The sequence below is a fragment of the Eretmochelys imbricata genome, chromosome 9, assembly GCF_965152235.1.
Source record: "Eretmochelys imbricata isolate rEreImb1 chromosome 9, rEreImb1.hap1, whole genome shotgun sequence".
Lineage (NCBI taxonomy): Eukaryota > Metazoa > Chordata > Testudines > Cheloniidae > Eretmochelys > Eretmochelys imbricata.
The window spans coordinates 99,876,741-99,904,486 of record NC_135580.1 but is presented as its reverse complement, the minus strand read 5'-3'; the positions used below and the strand labels follow the sequence as shown (position 1 = coordinate 99,904,486).

Below are 27,746 nucleotides of genomic sequence, written 5' to 3'. Positions count from 1 at the left end.
AGTCAATGACAAGATTTCCCCGACACAGATGGGCTGTGGGTCAGTTCCTGCTCCATACACGGTTAATAGCAGGGCAGAGCACAGCACTCGGGAGCTGCAGAAGCTGAGTGTGTCACAGACTGGTGTGTGTAGCCACACAGCTGCCTGATACTAATGCTCGGGAAATGTGTCCACTTTTGTTTTTTGCAGGCCAGTTTTCAAAGACTCTCAAGGTACTCTGGATCTTGACGGGAAATTCTCTCCTCTCTATAAACAAGACAGTGGCAAACTCTCTAGCGAGGATCTGCTGAAGCTGCTGGCAGAGTTTAGGAAGTGAGTGTAAGGAACTGGTGTAGCGGCTGAGTGGGCATTTGAATATTCTTTAAAATAGTATGTGTGGATGCGAGAGTGTTTCTAAACCACCGGTAGAGATCAAATATTTGGGGCTAATTTGTTCATGCTTGAATTTTCAAGATTGGTGAGTTTGTTCTTGCTTTCTAATACAGGCCAGAGAAGACAAAACTCCAGGTTATCCCAGGCCACTTAAATGTCACTATCGAGTGCATCCCTCTGGAATTCTCAAGTAAGAAACACAAATCAGAAAGTAAATATTGACTGTGCTAACCATACCGCATACTTCTCTAGAATATGGCTGAGGAATATCTAGAATTTACAGTGTTAGATAATGAGCAACTCACGTAGCGAAACTGATATTTTAAAAAGAATAGGAGGACTAGTGGCACCTTAGAGCCTAACCAATTTGTTTGAGCATAAGCTTTCGTGAGCTACAGCTCACTGGAGCTTAACAGCAAAGGTTTCTCTTAAGGAACACATCCATGCACTTTCGTTTTCAAGCTTTAGGAAATCGGCAGCTCTGGCTGCACTAGTCTAATGATCCTTTGAAGGGGTGGCTGTCCTGTGACTGACAGGAGAAGTTGGCCCAGTAGCATGGAACAGGCTCTACCTTGGGGCATGTACCCATGGCTCTCTGACTGCAGTGAGAGCCCTGGATGTGATGGCAAAGGCAGAGTGTCAAATGTGCAGTGGCACGTTGCATTTGCTGTCTTTCCCATGTTTGTCAGACTCCTGCTTATCTCAACTTCTCCTTCCTCTTTAGATTGTGTTACTGCCTCTTACATCCCTATAAAGCCTTTTGAAAAGGGCCATGAGAACATCACCGTTGAGGTGGAGGAGTTTGTCCCAGACGTGGCGAAATACCGTTATCCCTTCACTATTTACAAAAATCGTCTCTACGTGTACCCCTTGCATTTAAAATATGACAGCCAGAAAACATTTGCAAAGGTGAGTCACGTGGAACATGGGCCGTACAGACGCTCACCACATCTCCGATCTAAAACTTGTAGCTTACTGTCCCATTCTTCTTCAATCCAGGCAAGGAATATCGTGGTCTGCATGGAATTCAAGGACTCAGATGAAGCTGATGCCCAAGCTTTGAAGGTTGGGTCATAATCCATTTTTGAAACCGTAAACAAATGTATATAGAATTGGGCACTTTGTTGGGTTAATATGGCGTAGTACTGAGTGTCTCCATAAGAACCCAAGAATGGCCATACTGGGTCAGACCAAAGGTCCATCTAGCCCAGTATTCTGTCTGCCAACAGGGCCAATGCCAGGTGTTTCAGAGGGAATGAACAGAACAGGGAATCATCAAGTGATCCATCCCCTGTCACCCATTCCCAGTTTCTGGCAAACCATCCCTGCCCATCCTGGCTAATAGCCATTGATGGACCTATCCTCCAGTCAAATGGTCTCTCCAAGCTGGAGAAGAGCATCTAGAAAAATGTCAGTATTTTCTGTTTCCAATGTATTTCATTATTCTGGTTGGCAAATTTGAGTGACAGCTGCCTTTGATCCAACATGTCACTTGCCTTCATTCCAGTGTATCTATGGCAAGCCTGGAGGACCCGTCCTGACAGCAAATGCCTATGCCATCGTGTTGCATCATAACCAAAGTCCAGAATTCTACGATGAGGTAAAAACTCAACTCTAGAACAGCTGCGGGAAGTAGTAGTCTTTCATGGGTTTCCCAAAGCCATAGAGAACTTCAGCACCTCTTTCTGTACAGCTGGATATGGAACGGGGGGGGAAATGAGCATCGGCCCATCTGCTCAGTGATTTTCAGTTTTTAATGTCAGTTTGTTTGCTGGTCTCTTGCTTTCCTAGTATGTGGTGTTATTACTGTAAGGTTATGGTCACAATGTACAAGTAATACACAGTTGTGATGAAACTGTTACACGGTCGAGTTCAAAGATGTGCAGAAATATCTGCAACACAATGTGTGATTCTGAAAATGACAGTAAAACTTCAGTAAATAAGAGAGCTTACAGTATAACTTGACAATTATAAATCCAGTATTATCTGTCATGGTATCATTTTAGATTAAAATTGAGCTTCCAATTCATCTCCATCAAAAGCATCATTTGCTCTTCACCTTCTATCATGTCAGCTGTGAAATTAACACCAAGGCATCAATGAAAAAACAGGACTCCATTGAAACTCCAGGTATGTTTTCTCCTTAAGTTATAGCCCTTAAAATCTAAAACTCAGCGATGGGAATAAATGTAAAGAGCTGAATAAAAAGAAAACACTGTTTGTAATTTAAGGTACTAGTCTGTTTTCATCTTCTTATGAACAAATGAATCATGTAACCCCCTACTACAAGAAGCAACACAATGGGTTAGTGGCTACTAAAATACAAACTACTGCCTCCATCCTAGAATCATAGAATATCAGGGTTGGAAGGGACCTCAGGAGGTCATCTAGTCCAACCCCCTGCTCAAAGCAGGACCAATCCCCAATTAAATCATCCCAGCCTGGGCTTTGTCAAGCCTGACCTTAAAAACCTCTAAGGAAGGAGATTCTACCACCTCCCTAGGTAACGCATTCCAGTGTTTCACCACCCTCCTTGTGAAAAAGTTTTTCCTAATATCCAACTTAAACCTCCCCCACTGCAACTTGAGACCATTACTCCTTGTCCTGTCATCTTCTACCACTGAGAATAGTCTAGAGCCATCCTCTTTGGAACCACCTCTCAGGTAGTTGAAAGCAGCTATCAAATCCCCCCTCATTCTTCTCCTGCAAACTCTTCTGCATATTCTTACCTTTACTTGCATGAGAAGTCCCACTGGCTGCAATGGGACTACCCATGGGAGTAAAGTGGCAGGCTGGTGCAGGATCAGGGCGTATGTGTAACTTTGAGGTCCTATTGATCTGGGCATCTGTGCCTGCAGTCCTCCCTCAGGCAATGCTTGCTGGGGGAAGTTCACCACTGTGAATTAAGCCAGCACAAAGGCTATTTGCCATGCAGCCCCACTGAGGGTCGCAGTTGGTGTCACGTGAATTTCAGCCGCTGACTCTGCGGAAGGGATTTTGTCAGAGTAAGGCGGGTGGAGGACAGTTCCCAGTCGCTGGGTTAGCTTCCCTGGGCGGGTGAGTCTGGGCCACGGCTCCCGAGTCTCATGAGAAACTGGGCTGAACGCACACCTGTGCGGGTACGTTAACCTCTGCTCATTGGCTCTTTTCGCAGTGGGATTTGCCTGGCTCCCTTTGCTGAAGGATGGTCGAATTATCACCTTTGAGCAGCATTTACCCGTTTCAGCCAATCTTCCACCTGGCTACCTGAGCCCTGGGGACATGGAGTCACGCAGGGTAGGAAGAGCTTTTAAAATACACTTAAACATAGAGAGAAGAAAGCTACGTCTGGTACCATTTCAAGCCTTAGGTTTGCATTTGCCCCACAGATCATCTTAGCCATGCCTGTCCACCCAGAAAGTCCTGCCCCAACTTCACCCACCATCAGTAGGCTGCAAAAGACCCCTAATGCACCATGGTGTTACTGCCTGGGCCTTAGACAAGTACAGGCTTTGTAGGGGACTCCATGTGCTACGTCCGTCTCTCTTCCTGGTCCTTTATTCCATGCTCACCATGTGAGTCCCAGTGTGTCTCCCCTGGTGCAGTGTGGAGTGGGCAGGTGTGTGTGGTACCTGGCTCGTGGGCACATGTATTATGTGGATTCAGTGGCTGATGAAGTGCCGCAGGCCACGTTCCTTGCTGCAGGCTGGGAACAGAGTGGCTGCAGGGTGCACTCTGGGTTGAAGGACGACTCCATTCTCCTGTGCCAGGCAAATCCCTTTTCGCCAGATTTTGTGCAGGCAGTGAGCATTTAAATGCGGGGCTGAATAAAGAGCCAGCTGCATAAAGCCTTGTTCTCATCTGCAAATGTCTGCAACCAAGTAGCTGAATATTTTCTGGTTTCAGAGTAGCAGCCGTGTTAGTCTGTGTTTGCAAAAAGAACAGGAGGACTTGTGGCACCTTAGAGACTAACCAATTTATTTGTTATTTCCTGTTCGTAGCAGCCGAGCGTTGATGTTAAATGGGTCGATGGAGCAAAGCCACTGTTGAAGATCAAAATCCACTTGGAGTCAACCATTTACACCCAGGTAAGCGCACCGTCTCATTCCTAGCCAGGAGCATAGTGGTAGCAAGACCTAGTAACGATGAGCTTGGAGGGAGCGTTGGAATAAAATGATTTGAACTACTCTGTTGCTGCTGGGTTTAGGGTATTAAGGAAGGGATCAGAGCTCTGCAGCATAGAACTGGGAGAGTCTATGTAATAGCAGGTTACAGCTTGTTTCCTCTCCTCTCCCTTCTTCTGGACTGGGAGCGTAAGGAGCAGTCAGAGCTGAGAGAGAGCCGCAAGACGTGCTGGCATTCCCTTTGCTGGTCACGCTACAACCCACAGGTGCTATGGAAGCCTGAGTCGCTGAGCTGGTTGGAAAATGCATTTTTCCTATAGGCAATTTTGTCTTTTCATCCCCAAAAGAAAAGTTTTGGGGTCTTGACCAAGTGTCACACTTCGCCCCAGACAGCACTTTCCGCAACAACCTTCGTTGAGTCACAAGGCCCTTTTCTCGTAGGAAAAATGGAAAATTGTTCTCCTGACCCTCCTGAGTAGGTCAAACTCGTGATGACAGGTTCCATATCCCCAGCGCCTGACCCTGAGATCATCGCTGTGACTGTGCGAGTGTCAAGGGAGCTGCACTGTGTGTGCAGCAGCACTGTGTGTGCAGCAATGCTGTGGCGTCGTGGGCCATATTCAAGGCCGTGTCGACACTAGGGGGACTCTAGCCCCAGAGCTGTGCCAGCATAACCCTATAGTGTAGACGCAGACCACAGCCTTGGAAGGGGTTTTCCATCGGTGTGGAACTCCACCTCCCCGCTGAGTGACAGCAACGTGCTTCCATCGACTGAGCTGTGTCTGCACCGGACGATAGGACAGCAGAGCTTCGGTACTCAGAGGTGGGGATTTTTCACACCCCTGAGTGCCGGAGCTCGGCCAGGCTGAGATTTGTAAGTGTAGACCTGGCCTTGGTGTGCAGCTGGCTCATTTTCGCTGGGGCTTTTTATGCCTTCTGTGATGTTTAAGTGTGCTTTTTGCTCTTACCTGTGTGGTACTGTGGGTAGCAACAGCACAAGCCCACGTACGCTGCACCCTTCGTACAAACTGTGCCCCCAAACCTTTTCAGAGGTAAATACCCCACTAATAAACTGTAAGATCAGAGGGAGAGAGAAAGGAAGGGACATAGGCAGGGGAGAAAGGAGGGGATCCGTGAGGCAGGCGGACACAGCGAGGCTGTTTCAAATATTAGGAGCTAGGAGGAGAAAGCTTTTGCCCCACCAGTGCTGGGACTAAGAAGGGGCAGGAGGAGGCTGATGCTGAGCAGACTGTGTGGGAAGGGGCTAGCCAGAAAGACACAATCGTGATGCAGATTGGTACAAGCCTACCGAGGCCGCTGTTTTGCGCTAATGCTGAGAAGAACAGGGAGCCAGAGGAGTCGTTTGAAGAGGGTGGTTATGTGGCCATGCTTCTGTGTGCATCTGAAAAGGCAGGGAGCAGGGCTCTGCATGGGCTGGGCTCTAGGGAACTGGGATGCAGTTGAAGAGGTCCTGGCAGGGCTGAGATCAGGCTACGCCACGCGCTGGGCACTGCTGCAGAGGCGGATAGAGGTAGGTTTGCAGATCTGGGGAACGTGGGGTAGGAAAGACTGACCACGGTTGAGGCTTAGTAATTGAATTTTGTATGTTTTTTCATCTCTCTTTCAGGACTTGCACCTGCACAAATTCTTCCAGTACTGCCAGCTGGTGCAGGCAGGAGCTCAAGAAGTGCCAGGAGAGCTTGTTAAATATCTGAAGGTGAGCAGTGTCTTTCCCTGACCCTTTTTACAGTCCATTGGGGGATACCCAGAGGGCTTTTCAAGTCACTCAGTCACAACTAAGTATTCCACGTGGAGTATGCACGTGGGGCTTTAAAGGCTCCCGTGGGACAGTAATAGAGTTACTGATCTCAGTAATGCTTTCTAGTATGTGCATCTGTAACTCTGGAGACCTGTGAGTCAGCAGCCCCATGCCGAGAAAGTAAGTGGCTTATCACCGGAGTTAAAAGTCGGGTAAACGTACGCTCATCAGTATTAGTCCCTAGTTACTAGAACACACAACGCAATGCTTCTGCACTTACAGTGCGGGCGGCGGGCGTAGCTTCAGTAGCCACTTCATGTTGTGTTAAAATTAAATATCAAGAAGCTAAAGAGAGACCGTTCACCAAACGCACTGGCGCGCTGTGTTACAGACCAGTCCAGTCCTTCCCTGATTTCAGGGAAGCCCCCCCCCCCTTTTCTGATGTCATTTCCTGCTCTGCCCTATCTCTTCGTACTGCAAACGCCTCAAGGCAGGGACCCACGAGCTGTGAAGTGCCATGCATCTCCTGGCACAGCACAGATAATTGGTTCTGCTCAGATGTCTGGCACACACTGCAGCAGGGTCTGTTTTTAGGGAACGGCGGAGCCCCTGTGAGAAAGGACCCTCCTCTCCGCACCCATTAGGGTCTGACCCAGCTCCCACTGATGTTGACAAGAGTTTTCCATTGACAGCATTGGAAATTGGGTCAGACCCTCAAAAACTAGAATGAGGCCAGGGTCACTGTCCTTGTGAGATCCTGAGCAGCGCATGTTAAAATACAACGCCCTCCTTCACCTGAGTTAATGTTCCCCGGGTTCTGCTCTTTCAGAAGTGTGCTCTCCTCTCTGCCTGCGTGATTCGCTCAGAAATGCTCGCCGCTGTTTTCACGTTCATTCTGATTTTTATGAGGGTGTGAACATAGTGGCATTTGTGCAGCTTCCGGGCGCCCTCTAGTGGTAAAAGTCCAAATAGTGCCCATTCATACCGGCAGTTTCCCGTAAACGTGGGAGTAATTCTCTCGACTGGCAGATGTCACAGGCACATAAGGCCCAGAATGTTTCCTGGTATCGCAGGTGGGTTTGCTACATTGAACCTAGCTGGTATCAATGATTTCCCAAAGGTGTAATGATCGTTTATATTATACCTGTAATCTCAAGCTGCTGTAGGTACTGAAGAGGCCCTTGGATTAGCATCGTCTCTTATTTTCAGAAATTTATAACCTGTGTACACCATTTTTTTTTTTGCCAGCCTGAAATTTGGCCCCTGTGGCCAATAGCTCAGAATTGAATTTTAGTTTTAAAGGAACCCCAATCCTGATGCAAGTGAGTGATCCCACTGAAATCGGAAGGTGGGTTGTAGGATCAGGCCCAAGTTTTTATAAACAGTAACTTCTGAACAGAACAAAAACTTTCTGTACACCCCTTCTGATAGCTTTATGATAAGAACTTGTCTTCAAGTGTGATTCAATAGCAAAGAGGTAGATCATTTAGCGTTAAAAATCATTGGATCTATGTCATAGATCTAAATATTGGTTTAAGGAATAAAAATAATCACACTTTTAATAATAATGGCGAGCACTTAAATAGTAGTTTCCATGTTCAAAACACTTTACAAACATAATCTAATGAAGCCTCAACCCCCTGAGATAGGCCTCTTTCACAGATGGGGAAACTGAGACAGAGATGTTGTCACATTGTCAAGGCCGTAGAGGGAGTCCATGTCTGAGGCAGAGCTTAGCACCTCTGAAAATGAGGCCACTTTTATTTAGGTCCCTAAATATGGACTTGGGCCTGGGGAATGGCTGAGTGACGTCAGTGAGTTCATATTTAAACTCACAGGGTCAAACTTTCGAAAGCTCCTAAGTCCCATGTTCAAAAGTGGGCACTTGGGAGCCTGAGTACCCTTGCACATCAGTGGGAGTTAGGCACCAAAGTGCCAGAGTTGCTTTTGAAAGTTTTCCCCTAATCACAAAAAGAGAGTTGGGATCAAAACTTCAGCTTTAACCGTTTGGATATATGGGGCCCTTCGGAGCGAGCATGTGACTTCTTGTAAAGGCAGCTGAGTTGCTCCAAGACCGCGCTCAAGCTGTCTGGGCACAACTGAGGGTTGTATTTATGAGCCCTGGAAATGATTTACATTTGCTGGTGTGAGCAGCTGGCTGGGTAATTCCAACCTCTCCTTCCTTCTTTCCAACTGGGAAGAGGCCTGGCCTTTATTAATGCCTGCACTGGTGCTAAAGATTCTGTGCAAAGTAAACAGAGGGCAACATCTGTAACATATCAGGCTAATAGCCATGTGTTTTGAACCTTTGTTCTAGTGTTTACACGCCATGGAGAGCCAAGTGATGATACAGTTTCTACCGGTAATTCTTACGCAACTGTTCAGAGTCCTCACAAATGTGAGCCAGGAGGATGAAGTAGCTGTCAACTGCACCATGTAAGAGTCTGCTAACCAGTGCTGCTTTCTTCCATTGTAAATATGAAGCTGTAATTCAGACTTTTCCAAAGGAATTCTGACATTCCATCATCAAAAAAAGAAAAAACTTAGCATTCCCGCAACTTACATTTCTCTTAAAGGTCTTACTGACCTCCACAAAACAGAGCGGGAAGTCAGCTTGCTTTAGCAAAAGATCTTGCCTTTATTTAAAAGTATTTGGAGATGAAGTCACAGATCAGGGGAATTTGATTCTCCCTCTTTTGTTATTTTACTTCTTGGCTTCAAAACTTTATTTTTGGAGGGCCAGGTTCTTTCTGAGCTGTGCGGGGTAGGATTTGCTCTTGTGAGTGGTCCTGTTTGGGGCAGGCGTAAATGTTACTCAACATGAGTAAAGCTTGCAGAATCTGACCCTAATTGTCTTGAGGATCCTGACATTGTTTGAGTGAGACTAGAGTCACTTGTCTACTCTGAGCTGTCACTTCCCACCAGGTCCTACAGCCTGAATTAGAATCGGTTCGACTCTAATATTATTAAGAATCACTTTCACAGCACTGCTTGTTATGGGCTGGGACATGGGCGGTGAGGCCTAGAGGTCTGAGTGGGATGTCAGAGCCGGAAGAGCAGGGACAGGTACCCCGAGCTGGACAGGGAAGCAGGAACAAGGCAGGGAAGCAGGCAAGACTGGAAGGCAGGTCCAATGTAGCAGGAAGCCAGGAGCTCACCACTTGCACAGCCAACTTCCTGTGCCTCTTTCTGGCTGAAATAGTGCAGCTGGGCCATCGGTGGGTCAGGCGCTCCTTCAATCAGGACTCCTGTGGACGGTGCCCCTGGTGGGGCTAGGATTCCATTAGCCGCTTAGCCCACCCTGTGCTAGTAAGCTGCTGGATGGCTGTTGGGATATGAAGGCTGCCCGGCGACCCAGGGGCCCCAGGTTCAAGATTTAATTGGGGATTGGTCCTGCTTCGAGCAGGGGGTTGGACTAGATGACCTCCTGAGGTCCCTTCCAACCCTGATATTCTATGATTCTATGACCCATGGATCCTCGTGCTGAACGTGCATGGTGCTGCATGGCCATGTATAAAGTCTCATTCCCCTTAATACACAGCTTATGGTTAAAATGCAGGGGAGGCAGGTTTGTATAACATTGGCGGTGCGGGTCCAAGTCCTGCTACCCCACTCCCCTGCCTAAGGCTCTGGGAGGGAGTTTGGGTGCGGGCTGTGGGCTGGGGCAGGGGGTTGGGGTATGGGAGAGGGTGCAGGGGGCAGGCTCTGGACTGGGGCAGAGGGTTGGGGTGCAGGAGGAGTTGCAGGGGGTGGGCTCTGGGAGGGAGTTTGGTTGTGGGGTCTGGCCTGGTGCAGGGGTTTGGGGTGCAGGGGGCAGGCTCTGGGAGGGAGTTTGGTTGTGGGGTCTGGCCTGGCGCAGGGGTTTGGGGTGCAGGGGGCGGGCTCTGGGAGGGAGTTTGGTTGTGGGGTCTGGCCTGGCGCAGGGGTTTGGGGCGCAGGGGGCGGGCTCTGGGAGGGAGTTTGGTTGTGGGGTCTGGCCTGGCGCAGGGGTTTGGGGTGCAGGGGGCGGGCTCTGGGAGGGAGTTTGGTTGTGGGGTCTGGCCTGGCGCAGGGGTTTGGGGTGCAGGGGGCGGGCTCTGGGAGGGAATTTGGTTGTGGGGTCTGGCCTGGCGCAGGGGTTTGGGGTGCAGGGGGCGGGCTCTGGGAGGGAGTTTGGTTGTGGGGTCTGGCCTGGAGCAGGGGTTTGGGGTGCAGGGGGCTGGCTCTGGGAGGGAGTTTGGTTGTGGGGTCTGGCCTGGCGCAGGGGTTTGGGGTGCAGGGGGCGGGCTCTGGGAGGGAGTTTGGTTGTGGGGTCTGGCCTGGCGCAGGGGTTTGGGGTGCAGGGGGCGGGCTCTGGGAGGGAGTTTGGTTGTGGGGTCTGGCCTGGCGCAGGGGTTTGGGGTGCAGGGGGCGGGCTCTGGGAGGGAGTTTGGTTGTGGGGTCTGGCCTGGCGCAGGGGTTTGGGGTGCAGGGGGCGGGCTCTGGGAGGGAGTTTGGTTGTGGGGTCTGGCCTGGCGCAGGGGTTTGGGGTGCAGGGGGCGGGCTCCGGGAGGGAGTTTGGTTGTGGGGTCTGGCCTGGCGCAGGGGTTTGGGGCGCAGGGGGCGGGCTCTGGGAGGGAGTTTGGTTGTGGGGTCTGGGCTGGGGCAGGGGTTTGGGGTGCAGGGGGTGGGCTCTGGGAGGGAGTTTGGTTGTGGGGTCTGGCCTGGCGCAGGGGTTTAGGGTGCAGGGGGTGGGCTCTGGGAGGGAGTTTGGTTGTGGGGTCTGGCCTGGTGCAGGGGTTTGGGGTGCAGGGGGTGGGCTCTGGGAGGGAGTTTGGTTGTGGGGTCTGGGCTGGGGCAGGGGTGTAGGAGCTGGAACAGGGGTGCAGTGCTTACCTTGGGCAGCTCCCGAAAGCAACCCGCACACCCCACTGACAGCAGCTCCTAGGCCAGGGGCCGGAAGGGTCTCCAGGTGCCGCTGCCCACAGGCACTGCTCCTGCAGGTCCCACTGGCCACAGCTCAGGGCGGGGGCAGCATGTGGAGATGCCCCCCCAGGGGCTGCAAGGACATGCCGGCCGCTTCCAGAAGTGGAGCGGGCGGGCAGGACGGTGCCCTTGCCCCGTTGCGCTGCTGGTGATGGCAGTGGGGGCCCTTTTAAATCACCCGGGGGCGGCAGGAGAGACCCAGCTCTGAACTTCGGTGGAGTCGGGCCCCCATGCTGGCATATTGGTGTAGTGCGGGCACCACGGGCCCATACACCTCGCCGCCCCTGTGCAGAAGAGTCATTCAGGAGGAAAGGGTCTAGAGAGGTTACTGGGGAGTGGAGCAGTGGAGCGTTCCTGGCAGAAGGGTCTGGAGGAGAAGACTCAGTGCGAAGAGGAATGCGGGTGGGCGTTGCTCAGCTGGCCCTTTCCAATGACTCTGCTGGGTTGATTTCAATTTTGAGAAAAAATAGGTTCCCAGGGCCAGTGGGAAGGTTCCACAGGTTTTAAATCTCCAGTGAAAACTAGCTTGTGTTGGAATTTGAAAATCCCCTTGCAGTGTTTGCAAGCCCCAGTCTGGGCGAGGGGGTGAAAGCCAGAGGGCAGCTGGCTGGGCTGCAGGTCTCTCTTGCCCCAGCTGAGAGAGACGCAGAAAGGAAACCCCAGGCCTAGCAGTGAATAGTAAAGTTGCTTTTTAAAACAGCTTTTGCTCCTGGTGATCTAAGGCCCAGTCAAAATGCAGGTAAACCAAGTGATGTGTTAAACATCTCTGGGGCCTGGTTCACTTGTGACACCGCTGCCTCTCCACTGCAGCGCCTTGTGACTTTCACCAGTCAGAGAGCAGAATCAGGCCCATAGAGCTTCGCCAAACACTGCAGGCTTGCACACATTGGGAGTAGAGGGCAGGGTGGCCTCTGTCCTGCCCTAGCCCCCTCTCTCTCACCCCCACTGGAGTCTGAGGGCATTCCGTCGGGCTAGAATGTCTCTGGGATGAACCTCCTCCTGCCAAAGGGCTCAGACTCAGGAGATGTGTCTGATCACACCAGCTGCAGGGCCTCTGGCTGCTAGGCTACTGTTGTAGTCGGATGAAGCCCGAATGCTCTCTGTTCGCCAGCTGGATGAGCTAAGCCTTGCACATCACCGAGTGCTCTGTAGTGAGCAGAACCCTATGGTTTGTTTTTGTAGGGTTCTTCTCCACATCGTGTCCAAGTGCCATGAGGAAGGTCTAGATCATTACTTACGGTCCTTCATAAAGGTCAGTCAGGACCATGCTCTGGTCTGGTAAATTCCTCACTGCGAGAAAGCACCTCACTGGCCTGACGATGTCCCTGTTCCTTTGTAGTACGGCTTCCGTGCAGAGAGACCCAGCGCCTCACAGGCGAAGACGACCCATGAAATCCTGGCCATCGCAATGGCCACAGTGCTCAAGCAGTCAGCAGATTTTCTAGCCATCAATAAGCTGCTCAAGGTAAAGGGGTAGCTGGCCATTTACTGTAAACTGTCAGAGAAGAAAGGGGGAAAGGTCAGGGGCTCCATGTTACAAAGCCGCTTCTGCCCTCTCAAACCTATCCACAGGATCAGAGCCTCAGTGTGCCCGGGCGAGCCTTTGTAATCTGTTCCCAGGCCCCCCTCCTAGCAGACACTGATCCCTGCTCTCCCTGCTGGAGAGACAGCTGTGACTGTGATTCCTAGTATGATGCACCTCGTGGATTTCTCCGTGTGCAATTGTACTCATTCAGCTGACGTACAATCTCACTCCTTTCCAGACTCCACTCAGGAGGAGTGTTCCTTACAGTGCTGATTTTGCATTCCCCGGGAGACCCCGCATTTCTGCCTCCTGTAGCCTAGGAACACTGCCCTTTCTGTGCTCTCCCTCTGTCCATGCGTAACGTTCTTTGGACCCAGTCATGCGCTGCCTTACCCCCCATTCCAGCCCCAGTGACATCAGCTGGCCCTTCCTATGTGCCTTTGCATAACGACATAGCCCCTGCTCCTCCAAGTGGATCTTCTCAGGTGCAAGGGTCTGCCTGGAGGGAGACCCGTTGATTTCAGGGATGCGCTTGGTTTAAACGGTCATTCGTATTACTCCTCCAGTCATTACAGTCCTGCATTTTCTGATTCAGATCAATGCGCTCGATCTTACTGGGAGATTGAACTGATCTCCATTTCTTTGTTCTAGTACTCCTGGTTTTTCTTTGAAGCGCTGGCGAAGTCGATGGCAATGTACCTGTTAGAGGAAAACAAAATCAAGGTAAGCGTGACTGCCCATGACCCGTACGAGAGATGTCACAAGGCAATATTCATTCAGACAGCTACTTTGCAAACTTGATCTTCAAAAAAAAAGTGTAAATCTTTCTAAACAAACCAGAAAACACTCAGCCAGATTCTTTTTTCTTCTCTCTCCTCACTTCCCCTCCATTGTAACTTTATGTCGCTGTAAACATTTGTGGTCTTTTTCCTATGGTCAGTGCAGCACAGACCTCCTGTACCTGAGCTAAAGGAGTAGCTCTGTTAGTTGGTAGCAGTAGTAGGCTATTCTCCTGTAGTGTCCCCGCCACACTATTTTCTGGTGTGTAGCTCAACCTTTCTTTCTGTGAGTGATTAAAGGGAGCTTGCACAGTGACCCCTCTCAGACCTGATTGTGCACTGTGGTTTGTGTTTGGTTTCAGCTTCCCAGAGCCCAGCGGTTTCCTGAATCCTACCATCGGGTTTTACAGTCGCTGCTTCTTGCCCTAATTCCCCATGTGACTATTCGCTACAGTGAAATCCCCGAGGAGTCAAGGAGTGTCAGCTTTAGCTTGGCCAACTTCCTGAAGGTCAGTCATTTCCTGCTCTCTCCCAGGCTAAATAAATAAAAGACAGCTAGCACTGAACAGGCTGTGAATTCACAAGCCAGGCAAACATGGCTTGGCTGCGTCATCCCTGCAGATCCAGTGACTCCGGCTCTTTCTGTCATGGTTAGCTTTTGTTGCAGGTAAGAAGCAATGAGGACTCTCCACTTTTAATATGGGGCCTGCCATCATACCTAGCAGCTGTGCCAAAGCTTTGATTAAAATGAGAGTGCGCACATTTAATTTATTTGAGCAGAAGCTTTCGTGAGCTACAGCTCACTTCGTCGGATGCATGCAGTGGAAAATACAGTGGGGAGATTTTATATACACAGAGAACATGAAACAGTGGGTGTTACTGTTATACCAATAAAATAAAAACCAGCAGGATCTTATTAAAGGGGGAAAGGCAAAATGCCACATTTATTGTGAATACAGAAAGAATCATAGTAAGCAGTTAGTTATAGCTATAACACGCCATTAAATTTCATATTTATTCACACATTCATTCATACAAACACACACACAGGTTCTGCAAGGTTATTATCATAGTTACCAGCCTTAGAGTTGCTCATGCCAAGCCACTGGCCAGGTGGCCTGGACATGAGGAGGGAGCAGGGCCTCGTCAGATGCTCATCTGATGCTCCTGGAAGTTGGTTTGCAGAATCAGACCCCAAAGTTCTCACTTTCTAGAGTCCATTGTTATAGGAATTTCTTCCTATGCCAGTCTGTGGGAATTGCTTCATCATGCTGTTGCTGAATCAATCAGCAGATGGCACATTCCTGACGGCTCCGTGCTGCCAGATGTTATCTTGTTCTTTGGTTCTCCCATCCTTGAGGCTGTTGGGTGGATTCCAGTCTGCCCTCCGGGGGTCCTCTGGTTATTTCCACTTGACGCCTTCTTCGGCTGATGGACACTGGATTCTTAGGCTGGCACCTCCCTGATCATTCAGTTATTATCTACACCAAGTATCCATCCACATACATCCTCTATCTCTGTTTTAATCACAATTGTTAACAAAGCAAGATGAATACAACAAAAGGGCGGGGAGTCTCTGGGTGCTGTTTCTATTGTTGTATTCATCTCGCTTTGTTAACAATTGTGATTAAAATAGAGATAGAGGATGTATGTGGATGGATGCTTGGTGTGGATAATAACTGAATGAGTATTGCTTTGAGTCTCTCTCTGTGTGAGTAGTTGTTGTTACAAAGAATTGCTTTGAGAACAGACTCTGTCTTAAAATGAAAGCTCATGCTCAAATAAATTGGTTAAGTCTCTAAGGTGCCACAAGTACTCCATTTCTTTTCTTAAAATGTACTAACACAATTAGCAGCTTGCAAGTTTCACACACAGAGGGAGAGAAACAGTACCAAAAACCAAGAGGCCTCTTAATCAGTAATATCCTGGAATTTAAACTATGGGGAATCAAACTCATTTGTGATTTTAATACAGAACTACTTTAATATGATCCACCATTACCATACACACCGTAACGAGAGTGATCAGGTAAGGTGAGCTATTACCAGCAGGAGAGGGAAAAAAACCTTTTGTAGTAGTAATCAAGGCGGGCCATTTCCAGCAGTTGACCCATTGTTTCATGTTCTCTGTTTATATAAAATCTCCCCACTGTATTGTCCACTGAATGCATCTGATGAAGTGAGCCGTAGCTCACGAAAGCTTATGCTCAAATAAATGTGTTAGTCTCTAAGGTGCCACAAGTCCTCCTGTTCTTTTTGCGGATACAGACAAACACGGCTGCTACTCTGAAACCTGTCACGCATTTAATGTTTCTCTTGCCCCTTCAAGGCTGAAGTGAGATCATCCAGTACATTTCAGAGAAAAAAGTTTATAGATCACATGGGACTTGAGTAGCCCTGCAGAAGGACTTGACTCTTGGCAGGACTCTTGGTGAATTGACTCTTGGGGTGTAGAGAAGATTTAGGATGGTGACGTTCTTTTCTAATGATTGCTGACATGCTTCACTGTGCTTTCTGCAGCGCTGCTTGACATTTATGGACAGAGGGTTTATTTTTAACTTGATAAATGACTACGTTTCTGGATTTGGCCGCAAAGACCCTAAGGTGAGCGTTGGATTTATTGTGATCGCATGTTGGGGGGGGAGGGGCGTTATTTGTCAGCATCAACCAGAGCTTTGCAGTAATTATTTTGCACTGTAATTGGCTGCCACATGGACACAATTGCTGCAATATCAGCTAAGTGTAGAGGTGTCTCCAAGAGCACCAATACCGTTCTAAATTTTCAAACAACCTGAGAGAATTGGAGCAACCAAACTCCAGAGACGCTAGGGAGTATCAGGCCCAGGGTAGCAAGAGAGGGTATGGGAGACAAAGAGCAGGGTAGCAGAGGACAGGCGGTCACAGTGGCTTATAATGACTGGAGAGACAAAGGAAGCAGGATATAAACCAGCCCTAATCGGTTACTGATACTATGGAGACCAAGCTGGTATCATGCAAACCCTGTCCCTGCCTTAACTCCGCAAGCAGTGAACAAGAAGTACATTGAATGCCAACTAGCAGTGAGCTAATCCAACTAAAATCTTATGTCTTTTATCCAGATACTGGTTGAATTCAAGTTTGAATTTCTGCAAACAATTTGCAATCACGAGCATTACATTCCTTTAAATTTACCGATGATCTTTGCCAAACCAAAACTTCAGAGAGTTCAAGGTACGTGCTTTTCATATTGAATTGGTTAGAGAGCCCTAATTTATCAGCCTTGATGGGTTCCCTTGGTGGCATTTGGTGTTAATTTTCTGTAATGCCCCTCGGTGAGCCCCATTTTAATTCTCATGTTTCTGTGTGAGTGGGCCCACATAACTGCAGACACACTGTTGGTCAACACGTTCTGTATTTCCTACGTTTAAATAAACCCATAGAGCTGCCCTAGAGAAATTCTCTCTGTTTTCTGAGCAGGGTTCAGTAACTATGTTGAATATAGTGTAGCTAACTGCCCTTTCCCACAACCTCCGTACTCTGTCCCCAAGGAGGATGGCTGTTCCCATCGGGGGGGGCACTAGCCTGTTACACGGGAGACCTGGTTTAATGCCCTGCTGTGCTGCTGGCTCAATGGGTGACCAGGTCTCTCTGCCTCGGGGTATATCTATACTGGGGGGAGGGAATCAAACTTGCGGTGGCAAGTCTCAGAGCTCAGGTCTCCAGACTCGGGCTCATGGGGCTGGTGCTAGGGCACTAAAAACAGCTGTGTAAACATTCCTGCTCAGGCTCCGAGCTCTACCCCCATTTCTGGGCTTCAGAACCAGAGCCGGCATGGCTGCATGGCTATTGTTAGCGCTGTCATTTGAGCCCCGCAAGCCCAGGTCTGCAGGCTCTGAGACTCGCTATCATGGGATTTTCTGCAGCGTAGATGTCTCCTCGGTTCCCCACCTGTCCCATGGAGATAACAGCACTGCCCTACTGCCGAGGGAGCTCCAAGGCTAACTGCCTTCAGTTGGAGCGCTTGGGGACAGATCAGCATCTTCCTGTCTGTTTTCTCGCATTACTTACCTCTCTGAGCGGCCCAGCCCAGACTAATCTCCGTCACACTCGCATAAAGCTGGCCTTTTGTCTGTCTGGCCCGGTGTAACAGCATGCACTGCTGGAAGTGGCTGGGAAAGAGAGGAGATGTGACACACTGGGATGTCTGCTGACTGCTTACGGTTAACACAATAGGACAGGGATAACTTGGTTAACATACATCTCTGTACTTGCAGCATTCAGACTGAAAAATGAAAAGCCACTAAGCTCCCGCCCTGTAGTTCACTGCCGCCAGTGTCTGCCATGATATTCTATTCTATGATTCTATGATTCAGGTTATTTTCCTTCCTTTTAAAAAAACGTGCGTATGTTAATAAGTGTGAATCGGTTCACCACAGTCACCAGGATCTGGCTGACGTGAGAAAGTGGCACAGCCCGCTCCTCAAATGTGCACACGAGAGAAGTGGCATTAACACGTGCCCATTCTGCCTGCCCTTGCAGAGGTGCATACAGGGGCGTGTCCGTGGTGAAGTGGGCCGGTCTGTAGGTGGAGTTCATGGAGTATGGAATTGTCTGAACCAAGGGAAGAACCCTTCACACCACCCCTTTAGTATGGTGTTCGCACTAGAGAAAGACTAGTTTGCATAGGGCTGGGAACAGGGGATGTGGTGTTAGCAGACACGTCGCATGCAGACCATGCCCGCTTTGGGTCACTCTCCGTTATCTCTCAGAGGCATCTCAGAGCAGTTTGTCTGTGGCTTCGCAGGGTAGGGATAATGAGAAGTCAGTTTTCACATCTCCTCCCTCCCCATGTAGGTTTCCTGAAAGACATCTGTGTTTCATCAGAATTTGGCATTGCTGTTGTAATCAGAACTAACACTGGCCAGTTTCTGCAGGTCGCTGTCAGCCAGCTAAACAATAGATTAGTAGAAACAGAAGTTACAATGTGTGAAGAAGTGGGTTTTTTATCCACGAAAGCTTATGCCCAAATAAATCTGTTAGCCTTTAAGGTGCCACCGGACTCCTCGTTGTTAATGTGCGAACAGTGTGTAACAACACCATCAAGACTGTCCCCTGCCCAAGGCTGAGGGCAGGATTACTTAATACTGTTCAGTTTTGCTGTATTTTTATTTGTTCCTTTTCTTTTTACATATTTGTTAGATTTTTTTTCATTTGCTGTGGAACGGTTCACTTCAGTAGGTAGGTTCGACTGGGATCATTGAATCATCTAATGTCAAATTAAATACACAGCTTCAAATCAACGCGCTTGCTTGCACGCAGCTAACTGAAATAACCATGGTGTGTGCTAGACGCAGACTTTTACTAAAACAACTAACAATCGATGCTAGAGAGTTTCTCCAGCTTGCTTTCTGTTTTCTCCTAATCAAGAATTCACAGTTCAGTTAACGGTGTATTGGATGATATGGAGCAGCAGAATTTAAAATACCGATTGTTTCTGTAATCAGCATGATACAGTTGTTGGAAAACCTAGGCTGGGATTTTCAAAGCTGTCTAGACACCCCAGGCCCAACCAGGTGTATCAGGGTAGCCTTCCACACTTGCGGGAGTGTCCAAAAGGCATCTGAGCCAAGAACAAGGTGGCTGTCCACTCTGGGGAAAGGCCACACAAGTTGTGTCATGTCCACCAGACTGGGAGCTTGCGGGATATTCCAACTCTGTGTGTGCGAGCATTAGAGGAGAGCACAACAAGAGCTGGCCATGGTGAAGTTAAACCACCCGAAGCAGTGAAAGTCTGGGCTGCATTGCTCCTTGGTGGCCGAGCTGCAGAGGCAGTGTGGTGGGAACAGCAAAAGATGTCTGCTGGCGGAGGTGAAGCCATCGCAGCTTCTGGCAAGCAGGGCATTAAACCCCTGCCCGGTTAGCTCCCCAGGCCCTCGGGGGCATATTGAAAAGCCGGGTGTTCTAAACCAGCAGCAAGGACAGGGGATGGGCAGGGAAGATGTGTCCTCAAGTGCCTCCCGTATGTTCTAGCTCTTCCTGCAGCTTGATCTTGTACAGGAGTCGCAAGAAGCTGTCTCTTGTATATTGGGACTCTGGAGTATTTTAACCCTTTCCTTTGCTGTCTGACCAGGGCTGAAGGAGACAGTACTGCCATTGTGGATGCAAAATAAACCAGCGCCCGGACTCAGTGTGCAGATTCCTTCCCAAGCCACTGCACCAAGTGGCCTATTGTAACTAGGCATCCCGGCTATGAAGTGTCCCATTCCCCCACCCATTAGCCATTGCCTGCAGAGTGTAGCACTCACTCCAGGGCTTGAGCTTCTCTCTTGCTTGTTAGTTCTCAGTAGCATAAACAGCCCCCGAAAGAGGCTGTGTCATTACGCTAACCCCTCAAGTGGGCTAGTCCCCAAGTGCTAAGTATCTCTGGGTCTTAGCAAATCTCTTCCATCCCTGTTCTCTGTGATTCTAGGACGTCCGTAAAACTCTGCTGACCCTAGAGAGGTAAATTTAATAAGGCTCTCTGAGGACCTTTAGATCCGGCGCTGCCAAAACATGGTCATGAAAGAGAGAAGCCAATATCAATGTTTAATCTAAACAGGAGGAGCTAGTGGGTGTCTGTGACCTTTAATGTGATTGAAGTCGGTGGGCAAAACCTGTGGTTAGTTCAGTCTTAATCAGAATGTTGCTCCATTGAATAATGGTTACAAAAGTTCCAGGGCTGTTCATAGTCCCTGAATCACGCCAACCTAGAATGCTTTACAGAGAGGGCGGCATCTGTGTTACGAATATATCATGATTGTGTTTTCTTTCTCTAAAACAAAATATTGCGAGCACTGCTCAGTGTTTTGCTGTTTTGTTGCAGATGTAAATCTTGAATACAATTTAACTGATGAGTATTGCAGGCATCACTTCTTGGTGGGGATGCTGCTGAGGGAAACGGCTCTTGCTCTGCAGGACAATTATGAGATCAGATTTACAGCCATCACTGTATTAAAGAATCTGTTAATAAAGCATGCGTTTGACAATAGATACCAGCACAAGGTAAGGCATGACTATTTTGACGATTCAGTGTGTCTTTGGGTGCGATGCAAAGACACACAACAAACTTTTGGTTTTGCAGAGTTCATTAGTATTTTATTACTTTTTAAAGACCCATTCGGAATAATTGACAGGAGCTTTACTGTGTTGTGGAGAAAGTTTAAGATGGAAATAGCTTAATCTTCAGTTAGTTATTCCCATTGGTTTTAGCCATATTGAGCATTAAGGTGATAAGGCCTTGATTCAACAAGGTACTTAAGCATGTGATTAGCCATGGGCTACCTAAAGTTAAGCATGTGCTTTGCTGGACTAGGATTTAACTTAACATCCTCGTATTAAATATGCAGTAATATGAGGAGAGAACCAATCTCTATTACTCTAAGATAGCTTGATGTTTTTCTAACTAGTCGATCTCACACTAAGATAAAAGGATTTGGGTGAGGTTTGGTTTCAGATGCCTACATTGTGTTCATGATGCCTTTCTTACTCCAGTGGTTTTATGGTAAAACATTTTTAAACGTTGGAACTATCTTCCCCATGACTTTCCTGTCACTGATTTCTCAAATGCAGGATTTCTGCCATCGTAACTCCTCTCTCTTTCGGGAGAATTAGATAGTCAGCATTTGGTATCAGGTTTGTTTTGCTTCTCACTGATCTCTGTTGACTTCTGTAGTTTAGAAACTCTTAGCTGCAGTGCTCAGTGGTTGGCAAATCATGTTGTAATAATCATTGAGATTAAGGAAAAGATCCCTGTCCCTTCTCAGTGCAAGATAAGGGAACAAAAGCCACAACTCGTTAATTCAGTGGCATTTACTGGGTACTCAGTGCTCTTGCAAATCAGGCCTCTTATTTAGAAGAAGGATGGTCTAGTGCTTAGGGTGCAGCCGGAGACTCAGGATAGTAAGGTTCAATTGCTTGTTCTGCCACATACTTCCTGTGTGATGTTGGGCGTGTCACTTAGCCCTGCTGTTCCCCATCTATAAAAGAGGGATAGTAATATTTCCTGCCTCATAGGGGTGTTGTGCGAATTAACATATTAAAGGTAGTGATGGAGCAGTAGCTAACTCTTTCTAGGCTATTGCAATCAGCAGGGATCATCATGGAGAAGCCGAGGAGTTTAACTGTGTCACCCACATTTGAAGAGATTGGTGGTTATCTTAACAGTTTGTGCACTGATTGTCTTTCAGAACCAGCAGGCGAAAATAGCCCAGCTGTATCTGCCACTCGCTGCACTGCTCCTAGAGAATATCCAGCGAGTGGCTGGCCGGGACACCCTGTACTCCTGCACGGCCATGTCTAATTCTGTGAGTAACGCTACCTGCACCGAGGATTGGCAGTTCTCTTCCTCGGGATTTCCAGCTCAAATAGAGCAGTCACCATCCAAGTGTCCCTGTGTTCCCCCTCTTCACTGGGCACCAAAGATCCACCTCGCTCTCCCCTTGTCTCGGGGCCGATCGAGGCTCTCCCATTCTCCACCGTACGTGACAGAGCAGGGCTTTCCCTAGCTTAAGCACTCGCCACCAGACCAGTCTCCTTGAAGTAGGTTTATTTGTCCGAACATAAGCACACTCCACACAAAAACAGTTCCTTGGCTTGCCCTTTGTCCTAGTGTTTCGCAGCCTCCCCTCCCAGGGGTCTGTGGTAATCCTGCTCTTTCAGCTTCACTGCCAGTTCTCTGCTCTCAGCCATCTTTGCTTCCCTTCTGGAACACCGGCCCCAGAGCCACCTCCTTGGGCCCCTGGTCTCTTGTCCCAGGAACCCATCATAGAATCATAGAATCATAGAATATCAGGGTTGGAAGGGACCCCTGAAGGTCATCTAGTCCAACCCCCTGCTCGAAGCAGGACCAATTCCCAGTTAAATCATCCCAGCCAGGGCTTTGTCAAGCCTGACCTTAAAAACTTCCAAGGAAGGAGATTCCACCACCTCCCTAGGCAACGCATTCCAGTGTTTCACCACCCTCTTAGTGAAAAAGTTTTTCCTAATATCCAATCTAAACCTCCCCCACTGCAACTTGAGGCCATTACTCCTCGTTCTGTCATCTGCTACCATTGAGAACAGTCTAGAGCCATCCTCTTTGGAACCCCCTTTCAGGTAGTTGAAAGCAGCTATCAAATCCCCCCTCATTCTTCTCTTCTGCAGGCTAAACAATCCCAGCTCCCTCAGCCTCTCCTCATAAGTCATGTGTTCTAGACCCCTAATCATTTTTGTTGCCCTTCGCTGGACTCTCTCCAATTTATCCACATCCTTCTTGTAGTGTGGGGCCCAAAACTGGACACAGTACTCCAGATGAGGCCTCACCAATGTCGAATAGAGGGGGACGATCACGTCCCTCGATCTGCTCTCTATGCCCCTACTTATACATCCCAAAATGCCATTGGCCTTCTTGGCAACAAGGGCACACTGCTGACTCATATCCAGCTTCTCGTCCACTGTCACCCCTAGGTCCTTTTCCGCAGAACTGCTGCCTAGCCATTCGGTCCCTAGTCTGTAGCGGTGCATTGGATTCTTCCGTCCTAAGTGCAGGACCCTGCACTTATCCTTATTGAACCTCATCAGATTTCTTTTGGCCCAATCCTCCAATTTGTCTAGGTCCTTCTGTATCCTATCCCTCCCCTCCAGCGTATCTACCACTCCTCCCAGTTTAGTATCGTCCGCAAATTTGCTGAGAGTGCAATCCACACCATCCTCCAGATCATTTATGAAGATATTGAACAAAACCGGCCCCAGGACCGACCCCTGGGGCACTCCACTTGACACCGGCTGCCATCACCAGAGTTAGCGCCACTCCTTTGTGGTTCCGCTCCCCCGGCACAACCTACCCCAGCCACTCTTCCTCCTCTTGGCCTCCAGCAGGCCTTTCTAGTCCCAGGGGTAGCCCTGCCCCCTTGAACTGGCTCCATTGGGCTCACCTGCCCTGATGCAAGAGCACCGGGCCTGGTATTCCCACGGGGACCAACCCCACCGTTCCGTTAGCTCTGTCACCCTACCCGCAGTTTTTAGTATGTTTTGCCGGTAGCCTGCTCCGTTTTGCTTTATAAACAAATAACTGCACTCTCTTTTCCGTAGCCCAGTTTGATCTCGCTTGTTTCATTCATTTCACATTCCTTTTCTACTCCGATATCAATCTCTCTGCACTGCTAGGTGAGATTGCTTCGCCCTTTCATTTGCAGTTTATAACATTCTTTTGAGATCTACCCTACGCTTGAGGAAAGTGGGTTGTCGCCATGTGTTAATGTAAAACCATGTCCTGCTCTCGCACAGACGTGGATTTACAATGGGAGTTGTATATCCATATCTGAGTTTGGCCCCAGGATGAGCTCAGCCTTGCAAATTGTCCCTGCCCAGTTATTCAGGGCAAGTAATTTTTTTAGACTGGCAAGTAAAATATCAAATTTTTAGAGCTGGTCAACATTTCAACAGAAATCTTGGGGAGAAAAAATTTGACAAAACTTTTGTTAAAATGTTTTACTAGTCTTTGAACAGCTCTGCTAGTGTTTTCATCCTCCTGGCAGAAGTGAGTGAGGAGATTTTTTTTTTTCTTTTTAGTCACACTAGATATTTTTCAGTCCACATTTTCAGCACTGATCTAGTTGGTAATCACTGTTCTACTTTGACGTTGCTTTTCCATCACACACATCTCCTGTTGTTTTGCAGGCATCCAGAGAGGAGTTTTTGTGTAATTTTACATCCCCTTCAAATAGATCGAGTCTGATTGTGGAGAAAGATACAGGTAAATGAGTTATTTAAAGTGTAATTAAAGTATCACTAGCACCAACTAAAAGCAGCTGGTGGAACCAAACAGCACTTTCCTTGTTTTCTTCCAAATGCACAGCAAGGAAAGGAAGGAGACAGGAGAACAATTACTCAAATGTGGGCTGTCCTCTTCATCTTCAATGGGCCAGAGTTTTAAGTGATTAAAAATGGCAGAATTCTGCTCCATTCCTTGCCCAGAACAATAGTATGCCCACCCTTTGGGAGGGACTTTGTGTCCTTAAGGTTACCAAGGGCTAGATTTGGCCGTGCTTTGACGGAATAACTCTGTTGAAATCAGTAGGACTGCTCGTGGTAGCAAGGGTCTGTCTATGCAGTGGTCAGAGGTGGGATGCATGGAGCTCACGGACACATACCCACCCTAAATTCAGTCTAGTTAGCATAGCTAAAAGTAGCAGTGAAGACCCGGCGACGCAGGCTTCGGCACAGGCAAACAACGTGGGGGGGGGGGGTGTACGTACACTTAGGGTCCCAGTGGATTTGTACCGCCCTCCCTGAAGGCCTGAAGTATTGCTATGGCTTCCCTGCCCTTTTCAGCTCTTCTAGCTAGATTAGAGCTAGTGCAGGTCTGCCTCTTGGGGCTGGGATCGCCTCTCGAGTTGCAGTGTAGACATACCGCAGTGTCCTAAGCGTTGGTATCGTAACCAATGAGATTACTCCAACGGGTGATTATTGCTAGATGGAAACTTTTCTTAAATGTTTATAAACGACTTTGTTCTTGGGGGAAGCCACGAGAAGTATTAAAAGAATAGATTTCCCTCATTATGCTCAGGAGATAGGTGGTCCGCCAAACTCTGCAGTCCAGATAAATTCAGCGGGAGCTGAGAAAGGGCTGGTGGAACTGAGCCATTGTTAATATTAAACAGTTATCAAATCAATTGCCAGAAGAGTCTGACACCCTTACTCACACTGAAATCCATGGGACTACCAGTGGAGTAACGCGTTACTCAGTGCAAGTAAGTGGAACGGAAGCTGGGCCAGAACATGACGCTACTATTCTGTTAAACAACTGCTTAAAGGTTTGTAAGTCTTTGTGGACACTCTGCCTGACCCTTCTCAATTCTTTCTGGATTAGTCGTTGCTCCAGGGGCACTCAGATACGTGCCATTTGTTCTCTGCCGATCATGTATCCATCCGCGAGCATCTTTCATGAAGCCCCTTCCCAGCGATATGTAGTCGCTAACGGTGCCTTTGTGGGTTTGTTCTTTTTCTTTAGGCTATGGTACAGCACTTCCGAACGGCCACAGTATGAAAAGGGAGGACTCGAAAGGATCTCTGAGTTCGGAAGGGGCAACGGGTTCTCCTGATCAGTACAACACCGGGGAAAACGTAATGCATGTGGGATGACAGAAAGCAATAGCACATTTGGGCTGTTCAAAAAAAAAAAAAAAAATCACCATGTTGATCATTCTCTTGCAAACCAGTTTTAAAGCAAACAGAAAATGATACTTGTGTTTTATAGAGGTCAGACTAGATGATCTAATTGTGCCTTAATCTATTGATCTAAAATACAGTGAATGATTTATAAAAGGTCAAAGTCAGAATTCATAGGGAATGTTTCTACTCCCTGAGTAGAAACATTGGCTGTCCACATGCACACACACATCCTCATTGACTTCCGTGGGTCATTGCACATTTGACCAAGGCCTGATGAGTTCTGTATGTGGACTGAAAGCAGAGCACCGTGGTGTTTGCCTGCCAACGATCGTCACTTTCAGGGGAGAAGACGTTGAGAGGACACAGCTGTAGGAAAAGCAGCTCTGTTTAAAAAGCAGCCACCACCTCACTTTCTATGAGGTGCAAATGACCCAGGGAAGAATGTGGCCCCAAATTTTAAGAATGCAAGTTCCCTGCCTGAGCCCAAGTTGCATGCACAGAGACTGGGGATTTGTCCCAGCTTTCCTGTGACCAGCAGGCATTTGCACATGTACCTGGGGCAGACACGGAATTGCTACATGCTCTTTTAAAAACACAGGCCTCTGTGAGTAAAAAGGCAACAGGAGCGAGCTCTCGGAGCTGCCACCGGTTCTACTCGTGCATACTCAGAAGGGAGTCTGCAGAGCTTCTCGGTGGGAGAGGCGGGGCCTGGTGAAGGTCCAGTATCCCCACCAAGAGCCCTGAAGCCCCAGTTCTGTCAAGTACTTGAGCACTGAACCATTCCTAGTCAGCCAAGTATTACGCTTGTGCATAAGTTCCATTGGAGAGAACATCCAACTCTGCTTTGCAGCAAGTAGTGTTGGTATTCGCACAGTTCTTCTCGAGGGACCCTTGTTAGCCAGGAGTCCTCTTTGTTTTTCAGAGTACCCAAAAAATAGTTCTCTGTTAATAGACGTGATGTACCAGGGTTCAGTTTTCCAGCAACAAAGGTGCATGTCTTTAGAGCTACATGGTATAGTATGTGGAATGTTCTCTGATGCCATCTGTGCACCTCCTGTTTTCCAGCACTGAGTGGTGTGCAGATTTAGTAGGTTGAATTTGGCACATACGAACAGCGTGATGCTCATTCTGTGTTGTGCAGTGACTCATGTCCCTAGCCTGTTCCAGAATCAATCAGAAACCAAAAATTTCTGTCCATTCTTTATGAGCCTGGGGCTCAGCTTAAAAAAAAACAAACCAAAAAAACCCCTGTGTGGGGCTTCAGCCAGAACTGACTGGCCCAGGGAGCTGAGAGGGTGTGTGCAGTTCCATTCTGCACTCGGTCCATGGCAGGGATCGTTCACTCGTCATTCCCCTTCAGTCAGCCGAGACCCCGGCAAGTACCAGTTCCTGCCCGTTCTCACAGTAGCTTGGGTGACATGGGAACATCCCGCCCCTCACACGCAGATTGCAGCCACCAGCATATTTCACCTCGGCCACCAGTTAGCCATCAGGTGGAAGCAGCCTCGGGTCGGGGCAGCCTAGGCTACATTCAAAGCAGGGACCCGGCTCTCTGTGCTGCAGGATGGTTTTCTAACATGTATCTTTGTGGTGATTAGAGCCGGAGAAGTTCCACAAGGAGTAACGTGTCCCATCACAGTAGGCTGGACCAGTATGAGATCAGGAGTCTCCTAATGTGCTACCTCTACGTCATTAAAATGGTCTCTGAAGGTTAGTGACACTCACCGAACTGTGTGCTTAGGGAGATGGGTCTGCTCCCTACCACAGCCCCTGTATGCCATGGCGTGTAGCAGCCGTAAAGGCGAGGGGATCTCCCCCAGCACAGAGGCAATGCAGGGCCACCAGAAGCAGCCATACACTTCCTCACCTGACAGGCCCCGGTGTGGGGGGCAGGAGGGGGCGCCCCCAGTGCTGCAGAGATCTTGGAGATTCTGCAGTGCTGCCCACAGGTAGCCCTAGAGAGGCTGCTGGGAGTTAGACACTCTCTTCGCCCTCCACCCAAGGTTGTGCCACTCAGACACCAGCATGGGCCCAGCGTCTGGTAAAGCACCGTTGGTCGGATGGTCTCCGTACCGTATATTGTAGCAGGGTGCGTTG

At 48.7% G+C, this 27,746-nt stretch overlaps 1 protein-coding gene across 4 annotated transcripts in view; it reads left to right on the top strand.

The window, feature by feature from the left end:
- The window catches only part of DOCK11 (dedicator of cytokinesis 11), a 130,168-nt gene that overhangs the window by 64,031 nt on the left and 38,391 nt on the right, over positions 1-27,746 (top strand). For 2 of the 4 annotated variants that reach the window (XM_077825955.1, XM_077825954.1), the window contains exons 15-36: positions 190-312; positions 486-562; positions 1,097-1,281; positions 1,372-1,437; positions 1,880-1,972; positions 2,379-2,502; positions 3,527-3,648; positions 4,353-4,439; positions 6,103-6,192; positions 8,552-8,670; positions 12,361-12,430; positions 12,518-12,643; positions 13,355-13,426; positions 13,845-13,991; positions 16,002-16,085; positions 16,580-16,691; positions 18,660-18,698; positions 20,323-20,501; positions 21,686-21,802; positions 24,156-24,231; positions 25,489-25,601; positions 27,248-27,359. In XM_077825955.1, coding sequence (XP_077682081.1) covers positions 190-312; positions 486-562; positions 1,097-1,281; positions 1,372-1,437; positions 1,880-1,972; positions 2,379-2,502; positions 3,527-3,648; positions 4,353-4,439; positions 6,103-6,192; positions 8,552-8,670; positions 12,361-12,430; positions 12,518-12,643; positions 13,355-13,426; positions 13,845-13,991; positions 16,002-16,085; positions 16,580-16,691; positions 18,660-18,698; positions 20,323-20,501; positions 21,686-21,802; positions 24,156-24,231; positions 25,489-25,601; positions 27,248-27,359 — 2,333 coding nt within the window. The remainder of the gene's footprint in view (positions 1-189; positions 313-485; positions 563-1,096; positions 1,282-1,371; positions 1,438-1,879; positions 1,973-2,378; positions 2,503-3,526; positions 3,649-4,352; positions 4,440-6,102; positions 6,193-8,551; positions 8,671-12,360; positions 12,431-12,517; positions 12,644-13,354; positions 13,427-13,844; positions 13,992-16,001; positions 16,086-16,579; positions 16,692-18,659; positions 18,699-20,322; positions 20,502-21,685; positions 21,803-24,155; positions 24,232-25,488; positions 25,602-27,247; positions 27,360-27,746) is intronic. The other 2 variants (XM_077825958.1, XM_077825957.1) reach the window with 1 other exon arrangement.